The sequence below is a fragment of the Callithrix jacchus genome, chromosome 5 (assembly GCF_049354715.1).
Source record: "Callithrix jacchus isolate 240 chromosome 5, calJac240_pri, whole genome shotgun sequence".
NCBI lineage: Eukaryota > Metazoa > Chordata > Mammalia > Primates > Cebidae > Callithrix > Callithrix jacchus.
The window spans coordinates 63,002,308-63,017,106 of NC_133506.1; the positions used below are offsets into that span (position 1 = coordinate 63,002,308).

At 44.3% G+C, this 14,799-nt stretch overlaps 1 protein-coding gene across 31 annotated transcripts in view; it reads left to right on the forward strand.

Moving 5' to 3' along the window:
- SPECC1 (sperm antigen with calponin homology and coiled-coil domains 1) overlaps positions 1-14,799 on the forward strand; it is a 498,473-nt gene that overhangs the window by 348,634 nt on the left and 135,040 nt on the right. For 17 of the 31 annotated variants that reach the window (XR_013535355.1, XR_013535353.1, XR_013535356.1 and 14 more), the window contains one exon: positions 3,578-3,694. Coding sequence is in view for 18 of the 31 variants with exons in the window: in XM_054256956.2 (XP_054112931.2) it covers positions 3,578-3,694 (117 nt within the window). In the remaining 13 variants the exon portion in view is untranslated. Of the gene's footprint in view, positions 1-3,577; positions 3,695-4,332; positions 4,530-7,575; positions 12,966-14,799 lie in introns of those variants that run through there. The other 14 variants (XR_013535346.1, XR_013535347.1, XM_078372281.1 and 11 more) reach the window with 4 other exon arrangements.

Here is a 14,799-nt window from a genome sequence, read left to right on the forward strand (position 1 = left end):
ATGTGCTTCAGAGGCAAATGGAGCTCGCATTCTGGCCCTGACTCTGGCACTAGAAATACTTCTTTTTGCTCTGGCTTTCTCATCTGTAAAACGGGTATAATACTAGTTACTGTGCATGGCTGTAAATGAGAAAATACGCAGTGACAGGCCTATGACAGGCACTCAGCAAATGCCACTGCCCTTCCCAGCCCACCATTTTTGGAGCTTCATATTTAAGGGACTCTTTTTTTTTGAGACAGGGTTTCACTCTGTCATGCAGGCGGGAGTGCAGTGGCATGATCTCAGCTCACTGCAAGCTCTGCGTCCAGAGCTGAAACAATATTCCTGCTTTAGCCCCCTAAGAAACTGGGACCACAGGCATTTGCTACCACACCCAGCTAATTTTTGTTCTTTTAGTAGAGATGGGATTTTGCCACGTTGGCTAGTCTGGTCTCGAACTCCTGAGCTCAAGTGATTTGCCTGCCTTGGCTACCCAGAGTGCTAGGGTTCAGCTTGAGCCACTGCACCCAGCCAAGGGACTCATACTTAAAGGACTTTCGTCTTGATCATTGAACATTCAGTTTTCTATTTGAAATGTGGCCTTTCTGTTGGAAACGATCTTGTATCCATCAGCATTGCTCTTGGGAAAGAACACTTCCAGGCAGGGCAAGTGTTTGTCCTGTGTACACAGATGCCTTGACGTCAACATAATATAAACATCAACACAGGTTTGGATATAAAGCCTGGCTTTCCTTCCTCCAGGTCAGCACTGCAAGAGATGGGTTTGGAGATAGGGTCTCGGGCAGCCTGTGCACGGCAGAGGAAGGAAGGGGGCGCCTGGGACTGGCAGGGGCCACAGTGCTCTCTGCCCTTCCCAAGGCTGGCTTGGTCCTCATTTTCACCTTCCCAGGGTTTGACGTCCATAACATCTGGTTTGAATGTTTTCAGTGAACTGGATGGGGCACCACCCCACCACTGTTTTTTTTTTTTTTGAAACAAAATCTCTCTCTGTCATGCAAGCTGGAGTGCAGTGGCTCAATCTCAGCTGACTGCAACCTCTACCTCCCAGGTGCAAGCAGTTCTCCTGCCTCAACCTCCTGAGTAGCTGGGATTATAGGCACCCACCGTCACACCAAGCTAATTTTGTATTTTTAGTAGAAATGGGGTTTCACTGTGTTGGCCAGGCTGGTCTCAAACTCCTGACCTCAGGTGATCCACCCACTTCAGCCTCCCTAACCTATAAACCTCTTCAAAAAGTGTAAAATCAAAGCACTCCCCATTTCTTCAAGAATATTCAGTTCTCATCAGGTAGCTTTTGAACTCAAAGAGACTTTGAAGCCAAAAATCCACACAATCAGCTTCCTGATGGCCCCAGCACTTAGAAGATGGGGCCCTCCCAACAAGGGCATCCTCAGGCTTTTATGTAACACTGATGCTTAGAAGCTGCTGAAAGTTGGTTGTGCTTGAGTCATGAGAGCCAAGATGAAGAGATAATTGTTATGGTTGTGTGTTGCTTTCAGCCAGATCCTCCTCGCTAGGCAAATGTAACTGCAAAGGAGACTCAGGAACACACTGTTTTCCTGAAAGCCGGTGCTTTTGGGGGACATACCGGGGTCCACCAGGGTCATCCTGGACACTGAGAAGTTTGCTAGGAAGACAGGGACAGATTCCTTGTATCTGTGTCATTCAGGTAAACCCTACACGTGACATGTGAAAACCTTCACTTTTGACCTCAGTTTCTTTACCCATAAAATTAGATATTTGACAAACCTTATTGCTAAGGGTCAGGCTAGCTTGAAATAACCCTCAAAAAATCTATAGACAAAAAGCTAAATGAGATTATAGGCTTTTTCTTTCCTAAGATGATTTGCTTCCAGAACCTCTTTACACACACTTTGAGGAGAGTTTCATAAAGCCTCCTTCTCTTATTCCATCTTAATGTCATGCCTTGTTCATCTTCACCCTTCCTCTCCTTTTCAGCCATGAATAGATTCTGATAGAAACTCCCTAAATGGCCTTCCCAGAGCAGTCAGAGAGTTAACTAATTGTAGGGTTGTATTTGGCCATCTGGGCAGAGGGAGGGAACAGTGGTCAGTGTCCACCCCGTGGGTGGGAGCCGGCACACACCACAGCTTTCCAACATTGCTGGCTTCACATTTCCCAGGACAGGGCATGAGGAGGAAGAGTTTCTCAGTGGCTTTGGGGAGACTGCAGGAAGGAACCCTAAACTTGCCCAATTCTTCTTGTCCCCAAACCTAACACAGACCTAAAACTCAGCCAAGTCTGAGCTGTGTCCCTCTTCTGCAATCCCTTGCAGGGTCCCTGCTTAAACAACCTGAGCTCCCAGCTTTAGCAGGCTTGGGATCCTGCCACTTCATTTGGGACAGACTTTGTGGATCCAGGCAAGAAAACCTTGTTGGGGTGGGCAGGTGGGTGACAGGACTGAGGATCTAAGAGGTGGGGATGCAGCAGAGCCTAGGGGCCTAGGGGACCTTCACGGGAATCTTCAGAGCCACCATCTCCATGGGCAGGAACTTAAGAGTTGGATTTTTTTTTTCATCTATTTTTTTTTTTTTTAATAGAGTCTTGCTCTGTCACCTGGGCCAGAGTGCAGTGGTACATTGTTGGCTTACTGCAACCTCCACCTCCCGGGTGCAAGCCATTCTTCTGCCTCAGCCTCCCAAGTAGCTGGGATTACAGGTGCCCACCACCATGCCTTTCTAATTTTTGTGTTTTTAGTAGAGACAGGGTTTTACCATGTTGGCTAAGCTGGTCTCAAACTCCTGACCTCAGGTGATCCATTTGCCTCAGCCTTCCAAAGTGTTGGGAATACAGGCATGAGCCACCACACCCGGCTAGAGTTGGATTTTAGTTTCCTTATCACTGTGTACCAAGCAGCTGCTGGGGGCTGCACCCATCCTGAAGGAGAAGCTCCTTTCTTCCCATGAGGCCTCATGCTCCCTGCTTGTTTCCTGTGCTGACAGGGGGATGCTGAGTAGGAAGGGTTTTCTTTTCCCCCGAGAAGCCTCCTAAATTGTGAGGAGAAGACTGTGGTAGGAAGAAGAATCCAGAGACAGCCCTGTAGGTCTTTCAGACCTTCTCATCTTGGTCTGCTTGTTGTGAATTGGGGTTATACAGAGATGGTGATGGTGGTAGTGATGGTAGTGATGATGGTGGTGGGGATGATGGTAATGGTTATGAAGGTAGTGATGATGGTGGTGATAATGATGATGGGTGATTCTTTCTTGACCAAGTAAGTCTGGGAAATGCTGGCATGTACAAAGCTAATCAGGTGGGTTAATTTGAGAATAAGGTATCTTTGAGCCTTTAATGACTCTCCTGAGGGATGGACAGAAATCTTCTACTGTTTTGAACACTGAAAGCTTTTTCTCAGTGCTATTCTAAGAATAGATTTGGGCAACACCAGGCCATTCCTGGTACCAAAATGAAATGTACTCTGAGCAAATTTGGAAGTTTATTCTTATGTTGCCTTACTGAAAAATCCAAAGATAGATTCCCAGCTTATCAGAATCCCCTCATCTGTGATACTGTACAACTTGCAATAGTATTTGATTAATGCTGCTTTTCTCTACTGCAGAACATTGACATCACCAATTTCAGCAGCAGCTGGAGTGATGGCCTGGCCTTCTGTGCTCTGCTCCACACCTACCTGCCTGCCCACATCCCCTACCAGGAGCTGAACAGTCAGGAGAAAGTAAGTCATGGCCCTGTCACCTTGGTTACCTTCTAGGAAATGCAGGGGGATTCCTAATTGATAAACCCCAGTGTAGGGGGTGCTTACAGGCCTGAAGTAGAAGTTGGGATATTGATACCAGGTACAGATAACTCCTGAATGTGTGACTACACTGTGGAACCCCATCCTCAGCAAATACTCCTCAGCTTCCCGTCTCAGGAATCTTACCTTCATGGTTTCAAGACCTTGGCCAGCATTTTTCAAAGCCTATTCCAAAGAACCAGCAAGCACCAACAAAAAGAATATCCTGCTCATATAAGTCTGGGACAATGTATATTGCTTCACATTTTTAGAGAGCATGGTGCCTATTAACGCATTAAAGACTTCAAGAAGTCCTCCATTAAGAAATCTATGTGACTGTTTAACCCAACATAGATCAGATCCACATAACCTCTTTACTTACATTTGTTTATTTTACTACAATCATCATAACAAGGGTTAGCAAATTTTCCCTGTTAAGGGCCATGTGATAGGCTCAGTGGGTCAGTTGGTCTCAGTCACAACTATTCAACTCTACCATCCGGCTAAAGATGCCATTGATTGCTTTGTAAATGAATGGGCATGGCTGTGTCCCAACAAAAGTTTATTTACAAAAACAGGCTATGAGCCAGATTTGGCCCATGGGCAGCAGTTTGCCAATTCCTGGCCTAGAACCTCCTACAAAATGTCCCACAGAGCATACTATGGAAAATGCTGTGCTGGATCCTGCTCTCAGTCACTCAAGAATCTCTTGTCAAGCATCGGGCACCACAGTAAGACAACAGTCAACAATAGAGAAGTTCTGCACCCTCATGAGGTAGGCAGACAATAAGCAAGTGGGTAGACTTATAGTAAGTAAAATTACAAATGAGCAAGGATGAGTCATCAGAGTCCAGAGAGAAACTCAGCACTGTGAGAGTGAGTGACAGGGATCACATTCAGACCATGGAGACTACAGCAGTGATGTCAAAACTGGCATCCAGGCTGGGCACAGTGGCTCACAACTATAATTTCAGTACTTTGGAAGGCTGACGTAAGTGGATCACCTGACGTCAGGAGTTCGAGACCAGCCTAGCCAACATGGTGAAACCCTGTCTCTACTAAAAATACAAAAATTAGCTGGGCGTGGTGGTACACACCTGTAATCCCACCTACTTGGGAGGCTGAGGCAGGAGAATTGCTTGAACTCGGAAGGCGGAGGTTGCAGTGTGCCAAGATCATGCCACTGCACTTCAGCCTGGGCAACAGAGCAAGACTCTATCTCAAAAAAAAAAAGAAAGAAAATATACTGGCATTGGAAGGTGGAGGAGGCAGCAGTGCAGAGCCAGGGTGACAGAGCAGTTGCAGTAAGGGAACGTGTTGGTGTTGTCACAGGCTGTGGAAGAAGGCTGATTGACTGGATGTGGTTAGGGGGGCAGAGAGGCTGTGATGATCCAGGGAAGTCAGGGAGATGAACCCCACAGCTGGGCTGACCCGAGGAGGCAGAACCCACAGAGCTTCCCCACAGCTCTGGTTTGGCCTCACTCACTAACCACGAGGGTGGTAGCAATGCAGATGGAAAGACATGGAAAGATTCAAAATATGTCTTAGATAGAATCAACTGGACTTTGTGACAGATTGGTTGTAGGGGAGGAGGAGAGGAAGGAGTCAAAGATGATGCCCTAGCATCTAGTTAGACAGGGCCATTTTCTGAGATGGGGAGGGTATAGATAAATGTTTAAAAGCTCTGTTTTGATTATCTCACATCAGGATTCAAATAAAGTCCAGAGAATGGTCATGGCAATGACAATAACTGAGCAAAGTAATTTAATTTTTTAAAGTGTTAGGATTCTCCAGAGAAGCAGAACCAAGAGAGAGAGAGAGAGAGAGAGAGAGAGAGAGAGAGAGAGAGAGAGAGAGAGAGAGAGAGAGAGAGAGTGTGTGTGTGTGTGTGTGTGTGTGTGTATGTGTATGTGTAGATGATAGAAGTTAGCAAGTCCAAAATCTGTAGGGTAAGAAGCCAGCAGGCTGGAGACTCAGGGAAGAGCTGATGCTGCAGTCCCAATGTGAAGGCCATTTGCTGGCAGAATTCCCCCTTCTTGGGTAAGGTTAGCCTTTTCTATTCAGGCCTTCAACTGATTAGATGAGCCCACACACACTAAGTGGGGTCTTTTTCTTTGCTCAGAGTCTACTACTTTAAATATTAAGCCATGCATAGGGGCTCAAAATTGCAATCCCAGCACTTTGGAAGGCTGAGAGAGGAGGATCGCTTGAGCCCAGAAGTTCAAGATCAGCGTGGGCAACATAGGGAGACCCCCATTTCTACAGAAAAAAAATTTTTTATTAGTTGGCTTGGTTGCACACATCTGAGGTCCCAACTACTTGGGAGGCTGAGGTGGGAGAATCACTTGACACTGGAGTTTGAAGCTGTGATTACACCACTGCTCTCCAGGCTGGGTGACAGAGACCCTGTCTTAAAAAAAAAAAAGGAATTCACAGAACCATTTAGAATAATATTTGGCCAAATATCTGGGTACCATGCCTATCCAAGTTGACACATGCAATTAACCATCACAGAATGTATTAAAATCTTTAAATTACTTTTCTGTGATGCTTTGTTTGTGAAGCAGGCTGGACAGGATTATTAAACATTCTAGGGGAAAGGTTGTGTTTAAATCATGTGAAGTCGGAGGTGCTGTGAAATAATGCAGGTGGCAATGGCAGGCAGGTGACTGCATAGCAAATCCAAAGCTGGGATGGGAGAACAGAGCTGGAAACACATATCTGGGGTTGTCCATGAAGAGATTCATGCCATCTAATGCAGGTTCCTGAGATGATGGGAACATTCTCTATCTACACTGCCCACGGGGCAACCACCAACCACACCTGCTCTTGAGCACTTGAAATGTGGCAAGTGTGACTGAAGACTATATCTGCTGACTAGCTCAATTGAATTACATTAAATCAAATTTTAATTTAAATAGCCACATCATGTGTGGCTGCCATGTTGGACACCATGGGCACAAATGGAATTTAAAGCCATCAGAGTGAAGGAGAGCATCTAGCCCCTTGGTCTTAGGGAAGCATAGAGAGGGAGGACCAAGGAACACACCTGGGAACCCCAGTGTTTGTCGTGGAGGTAGAAGAGGAGGACACAGCAAAGGGGACCGGAAAGGAGCAGCCAGAGAGGCGGCCTAAGTTGGGGCCACGGGCTGCAGCGGCTTCACGGGTCAAAGGTGTGATCTATGCATTCATTGATGTCTTAGTCTCTGCTTTTCTGATATGATGTTGTGGAGATAACTGAGGAAATAGTGGGCATAAAAGCACTGAAAATAGTCAGAAGGCCTTCCTAACACTGCTGGGTGGAGCCCACACAGGTACACGCCCACGTCCTCCTGACAGTGCTTGTGCATCTCTCCCTGCAGTCATCCAGATAGATTGGCCTTTTTGTCCTCGAATCAGCACGGTTCTATTGGAAAATTATGGACCTAAAGATGTTTGCTCTCAGGCTCCGAATGGCAAGCCATGCCTCCTGGGCTGGAGCCCCTGTGTCTGGCACTAGTCTCTGCGATTCTGAGCACAGAGGCTCCACCACCTGCCCAAGCCTCCTGCAGCCATGGCAGCATGCAATGGGTCAGGCTGAGGCCATGGCATAGGCCCCTGTTCCCTACCTGCAGGGTTGAATTTCTTCCCCAGACCGATCACCCAACCACCAGGGAGCGTGTAGAAGACTGCAGGTCTGTGATGAGAGTCTCAATCAGCCCTGGATGTCCGGCATTTTTCATTTTAGGGTCTATTTGACTTCACAATAATCTTGAATTGGGTTGTGTCCCAGAGCCTAGGATTCTGTTTGCTGATTATAGCCTGTTTGCCTCTCCCTGAAGGAACCCAGCCTCCTGCTTCCTAAATGCCCCATCCTGGCCACATTCCAGAGGAGCCACAGTGGCTGCAGTGACATTTCACCACTTCTTGGTGTATGGCTTCCGCTGGGGGATGCTGGCATTCTTTTTGGTGAGAGAGGTCATATCTATCACAGTTACAGGTACAGGTTTTCAAAATAACGTGTCAAAACAGGCAAACCCATACAGTATAAAACTGAGCACATAGGAGAACTCTTACTAGAGCAGAAGAGGGAAAGAGCAGGGAAATTTTCCTAAAAGAATCGTGTTAGAAGCTGGGTTTCATAGGGAGCACGCAGATGTGAATGTAGCACACACCCTGTGTCATCAGGATGAGAGGCATATCTGTCCACCCCAGCCTGCAGCCATGTTCTCCTGTGTGCTCAGTGCCAGGGCTTTTTTTTTTTTTTTTAAGTTACACATACATCACAAAGGACACCAAGAGAAATCTTTCTTTAATGTTTGTAAAACTATTAAAAACAAAATCTAAAAAGTATATGATAGAATTGTTGATAGCCCAGGAAATATAGAAATTATGAGCTCCCCACCTGGATGGAAGCAATTAAACTATGTCTGTTTGACATTGGTGTTAAGTAGGGAATTTCTGATAAAAACCAGCAAGCATATCTTCTATGATAGTAAAGAGTTATATGATCACAGAGTGTGATTTCCAGTCCATGGAAGGTTTCGTCATTTTGTTGTTGTTTTGAGACTGAGTCTCATTCTGTCACCCAGGCTGGAATGCAGTGGTGCCATCTCAGCTCACTGAAACCTCTGCCTCCCAGGTTCAAGTGATTCTCCTACCTCACCTCCCGAGTAGCTGGGACTACAAGCACACACCACCATGCCTGACTAATTTTTATATTTTTAGTAGAGATGAGGTTTCATCATATTGGTCAGGCTGGTCTCGAACTCCTGACCTCAGGTGATCCACCCACTTTGGCTTCCCAATAGTTCCGGGATTACAGGTGTGAACCACTGTGCCTGGCCATTTTTGTTTTGTTTTATTGTTTTCAATAATAAGGGTATTCACCTGCAGCCTATGCAACTCTCTTAGTCCAGATGGACTCGGGTGTTGGAATGGAGTGTGCTTGTGCCAGTGTCTGAAATGAAGCATGACCCTGAGAGGGGGAGCTCTAGGATTGGCATCCTTTCTCCCATCGGTTTTGAGTGCAAGGCCCAACTAGAACAAGCCCTTGAGCCCGGCTGATGACAGAGTTTTCCCACTAGTTGGGCACTAATGCTGTCCTGGAACTGGAAGGTCCCAAGCCTGCACCATCCTCCCCCCCCCGACCACGGCAGACTGAAGCAGTGACCATGTCACCCTGCCCAGCTCCTGTGGGTCGAGCTGCAACTGAAGCTTACAGCCCATGGGGGATGTGAGTCCCTTCAGAGCTGCTGCTTATCTGTGGCTTCTGTCTCCCAGCTGGCCTCTGCACAGTGATCAAATGAAAGAGGTTAGGATAATAACAGTTGGTCACAGATGTTCTGCTGCTGCAAAAATGAATAGTCACTGTTGTGAATAAAAAACGCACCTCCTCTCTATATTCCATGTCACCCTGTATATTATTTCAAGGTATTTCGAGACAGTTTTCAGTAAGGGATCCTCCAACCTCAGGCTCTGGAGTAGCTGGGATTACAGATGCGTGTCACCACATCTGGCTCCCCTTGTGTTTTCACAACAGATATTGAACACAGAAGAAATGGGGAAATGGAAAAGGGTATAAAATGAAGTATGAAATCTAAAATATACAATTACATATAATATCTAAACAAAATTAAGAAATTTGGCCAGGTGCAGTGGCTCATGTCTGTAATCCCAGCAGTTTTGAAAGGCATACACAGGCGAATCACCTGAGGTCAGGAGTTCGAGACCAGGTTGGCCAATATGGTGAAACCCCACCTCTACTAAAAATACAAAAATTAGCCAGGCATGGTGGTAGGTGTCTGTAGTCCCAACTACTAGGGAGGCTGAGGCAAGAGAACTGCTTAAACCCAGGAGGCGGAGGTTACAGTGAATCGAGGTTGTGCCACTGCACTCCTTCCTGGGACAACAGAGTGAGACTCAAGACTCCATCTCAAAAAAAAAAAAAACAGAAGAAGAAATTCTGCTGAGGAACATGATGGCCAGGTACCATAGCTCACACTTGTCCCAGGACTTTAGGAGGCTGATGCAGGCAGATCACTTGAGCCCAGGAGTTCAACACCAGCCTGGTCAACATAGTGAAACCCCTTCTCTACTAAAAATACCAAAAAAAACATGTGTATATATATTAGCTGAGTGTGGTGGTGTGTGTCTGTAATCTCAGTTACTGAGGTGACTGAGGAACAAGAATCACTTAAACCTGAGAGGCAGAGGTTGCAGTGAGCTGAGATCGAGCCACTGCACTCCAGCCTGGGTGACAGAGCAAGACTCTGTCTCAAAAAAAAGAGGGAATATTTCATACACAATTGCATCCAGAAAATGTATCTCCCCATATTCCTTCTTATGAAGGAAACCTAGGCAATAAAATGGGAGTAAAATCCAAAAATCAATGAGGTTCTGGAGGGCTTGGGGGTGAAGGGTTTCATAGAATGATGGGATGATTAAGAGCTTGAGGCTGTGATAAAGGAGAAGACGAGAGGCTGTGTGAGGAAGCCACAGTTCAGTGTGTCTATGAGGCAGTCTCTCTGTGTCAGAATTGAATGGTGAGGCCACGAGGAGAATGTTAGGACTTACAGGCAACAATCAGAATGGGCAAGAGGCCGGATGAGAAGGGAGGTTGAGGCAAGAGAACTGCTTGAACCCAGGAGGTGGAGGTTACAGTGAGTGAGATGAGAAGGAGGCATGAAGTCCTCCTCCTAGTAAGGAAAACCCCAAACAAGCAGAAATTATAGGAGAGAACCAAACTTTTGAAGAAAGGCAGGGTCCAAATCCAGAGCACACTAAAACGTAGGGTGATTTTGGACAATTGGTAGAGTAACAGAGGAAGTCCTTTGAATGAAGCCTTGAGTGGCACAGGTCACAGTGGTGGAACTGATGAGGACATGTGCCCAGAGCTGCCTTCTGTGATGCTGCTTGTGGTTTTCACCTTCCAGAATCATTCTGGTCAGAGACCACAGAGGACTTAAATGTGCTTCCAGAGAAGGAAGCAAATGTTTTCAGCTGTGGCAATTTACAACTTGAGCAGGTGGAGGGAAGATGGGGGGATTTATTCCTGACATACAAAGTGGAGTAAGGAAGTCGTGTCCACATCACATCAATGGGACAAAAAAATAGAAGTTTGAGAATATTATTTAAGGTCACAAACATAGCTAATATTAATAGGGCACTAAAATTAGCTATGTGACTACAGGGCAAGGAGGAGGCAGATGCATGATGCCTGAGTCCTGGAGGAACTGGAGGAATTTGTCCTGGAGGAAGTCCGTTGAAAATGCCTTCATTTTAGAAATCAAGTAGTAGTTGTGTAAGCATTTACAGAGATATGGAAATAATTCACAACTAAGCAGAAATTAAAAGGTAGTTCTCTGAAGCACCAGGATTGAAGGAACATCGATTTAATGGTTTTCATTCGATTTAAATACAATCTATATATACTATAATATATGCATATATTACTTTGATAATTTTTTGATATAGTATCATGATCAAGCGACTTTTTTTATTGCATTTTAGGTTTTGGGGTACATGTGCAGAACACGCAAGATAGTTGCATAGGTATACACATGGCAGTGTGTTTTGTTGCCTTCCTTCCCTTCACCCGCATTTGGCATTTCTCCCCAGGCTATCCCTCCCCCCACCCGCTGTCTCTCCCCTGTTACCTCCAATAGACCCCAGTGTGTAGTACTCCCTTCCCTGTGTCCATGTGTTCTCATTTTTCATCACCCATCTGTGAGTGAGAATATGCGGTATTTCATTTTCTGTTCTTGTGTCAGTTTGCTGAGAATGATGTTCTCCAGATTCATCCATGTCCCTACAAAGGACACAAACTCATCATTTTTGATTGCTGCATAATATTCCATGGTGTATATATGCCACATTTTCCCAGTCTAGTCTATCATTGATGGGCATTTGGGTTGGTTCCAGGTCTTTGCTATTATAAACAGTGCTGCAATGAATATTTGTGTGCATGTGTCCTTATAGTAGAATGATTTATAGTCCTTTGGATATATACCCAGTAATGGGATTGCTGGGTCAAATGGAATTTCTATTTCTATGGCCTTGAGGAGTCGCCACACTGTCTTCCACAATGGTTGAACTAATTTACAATCCCACCAGCAGTGTAAAAATGTTCCTTTTTCTCCACATCCTCTCCAGCATCTATTGTCTCCAGATTTTTTAATGATCGCCATTCTAACTGGCGTGAGATGGTATCTCAATGTGGTTTTGATTTGCATCTCTCTAATAACCAGTGATGATGAGCATTTTTTCATATGTTTGTTGGCCTCATATATGTCTTCTTTTGTAAAGTGTCTGTTCATATCCTTTGCCCATTTTTGAATGGGCTTGTTTTTTTTCTGTAAATCTGTTTGAGTTTTTTGTAAATTCTGGTTATCAGCCCTTTGTCAGATGGGTAAACTGCAGAAATTTTTTCCCATTCTGTTTGTTGCCGATTCACTCTCATGAATGTTTCTTTTGCCATGCAGAAACTGTGGAGTTTGATTAGGTCCCATTTGTCTATTTTGGCTTTTGTTGCCAATGCTTTTGGTGTTTTGGTCATGAAGTCCTTGCCTACTCCTATGTCCTGAATGGTTTTGCCTAGATTTTCTTCTAGGGTTTTTGTGGTGCCAGGTCTTATGTTTAAGTCTTTAATCCATCTGGAGTTAATTTTAGTGTACGGTGTCAGGAAGGGGTCCTGCATATGGCTAGCCAGTTTTCCCAACACCATTTATTAAACAGGGAATCCTTTCCCCATTGCTTGTTTTTGTCAGGTTTTTCAAAGATTGTATGGTTGTAGATATGTTGTGTTGCCTCCGATGCCTCTGTTCTGTTCCATTGGGCTATATCTCTGTTTTGGTACCAGTACCATGCTGTTTTGATTACTGTAGCCTTGTAGTATAGTTTGAAGTCCAGTAGTGTGATGCCTCCCACTGTGTTCTTTTTGCTTAGAATTGACTTGGCTATGCGGGCTCTCTTCTGGTTCCATATGAAGTTCATGGTGGTTTTTTCCAGTTCTGTGAAGAAAGTCAATGGTAGCTTGATGGGGATAGCGTTGATTCTGTAAATTACTCTAGGCAGTATAGCCATTTTCATGATATTGATTCTTCCTAACCATGAACATGGAATGTTTCTCCATCTGTTTGTGTCCTCTCTTATTTCGTTGAGCAGTGGTGTGTAGTTCTCCTTGAAGAGGTCCCTTACGTTCCTTGTTAGTTGTATTCCTAGGTATTTTATTCTTTTTGTAGCAATTGTGAATGGCAGTTCGTTCTTGATTTGGCTTTCTTTAAGTCTGTTATTCGTGTATAGGAATGCTTGTGATTTTTGTACATTGATTTTATATCCTGAGACTTTGCTGAAGTTGCTTATCAGTTTCAGGAGTTTTTGGGCTGAGGCGATGGGGTCTTTCTAGGTATACTATCATGTCATCTGCAAATAGAGACAATTTGGCTTCCACCTTTCCTATTTGAATACCCTTTATTTCTTTTTCTTGCCTGATTGCTCTGGCTAGAACTTCCAGTACTATATTGAATAGGAGTGGTGAGAGAGGGTATCCTTGTCTAGTGCCAGATTTCAAAGGGAATGCTTCCAGTTTTTGCCCATTAAGTATGATATTGGCTGTTGGTTTGTCATAAATAGCTTTTATTACTTTGAGATACGTTCCATCGATACCGAGTTTATTGAGGGTTTTTAGCATAAAGGGCTGTTGAATTTTTGTCAAATGCCTTCTGTAAGTCAATTGAGATAATCATGTGCTTTTTGTTTTTGGTTCTGTTTGTGTGGTGAATTACGTTTATAGACTTGCGTATGTTGAACCAGCCTTGCATCCCCGGGATGAATCCTACTTGATCATGATGGATAAGTTTTTTGATGTGCTGTTGCAGTCAGTTTGTCAGTATTTTATTGAAGATTTTTGCATCTATGTTCATCATGGATATTGGCCTGAAGTTTTCTTTTCTTGTTGAGTCTCTGCCGGGTTTTGGTATCAGGATGATGTTGGTCTCATAAAATGATTTGGGAAGGATTCCCTGTTTTTGGATTATTTGGAATAGTACCAGCTCCTTTTTGTGTGTCTGGTAGAATTCGGCTGTGAACCCGTCTGGACCTGGGCTTTTTTTGTGTGGTAGGCTCTTAATTGCTGCCTCGACTTCTGACCTTGTTATTGGTCTATTCATAGTTTCAGCTTCCTCCTGGTTTAGGCTTGGGAGGACACAGGAGTCCAGGAATTTATCCATTTCTTCCAGGTTTACTAGTTTATGTGCATAGAGTTGTTTGTAATATTCTCTGATGATAGTTTGAATTTCTGTGGAATCTGTGGTGATTTCCCCTTTATCATTTTTTATTGCATCTATTTGGTTGTTCTCTCTTTTCTTTTTTATCAGTCTGGCTAGTGGTCTATTTTGTTGATCTTTTCAAAAAACCAGCTCTTGGATTTATTGATTTTTTGAAAGGTTTTTTGTGTCTCTATCTCCTTCAGTTCTGCTCTGATCTTAGTTATTTCTTGCCTTCTGCTAGGTTTTGAGTGTTTTTGATCTTGCTCCTCTAGCTCTTTCAATTTTGATGATACGGTGTCAGTTTGGATCTCTCCACTCTTCTCATGTGGGCACTTATTGCTATATATTTTCCTCTAGATACTGCTTTAAATGTGTCCCAGAGATTCTGGTATGTTGTGTCATCAATCTCGTTGGTTTCAAAGAACTTCTTTATTTCTGCCTTCATTTCATTGTTTATCCAATCAACATTCAAGAGCCAGTTGTTCAGTTTCCATGAAGCTGTGCGGTTCTCAGTTCGTTTCTGAATTCTGAGTTCTAACTTGATTGCACTATGGTCTGAGAGACTGTTTGTTATGATTTCGGTTGTTTTGCGTTTGCTGAGGAGTGCTTTACTTCCAATTATGTGGTCAATTTTAGAGTAGGTGTGATGTGGCGCTGAGAAGAATGTATATTCTGTGGATTTGGGGTGGAGAGTTCTGTAAATGTCTATCAGGTTTGCTTGTTCCAGATCTGAGTTCAAGCCCTGGAAATCCTTGTTAATTTTCTGTCTGGTTGATCTGTCTAATATTGACAGTGGAG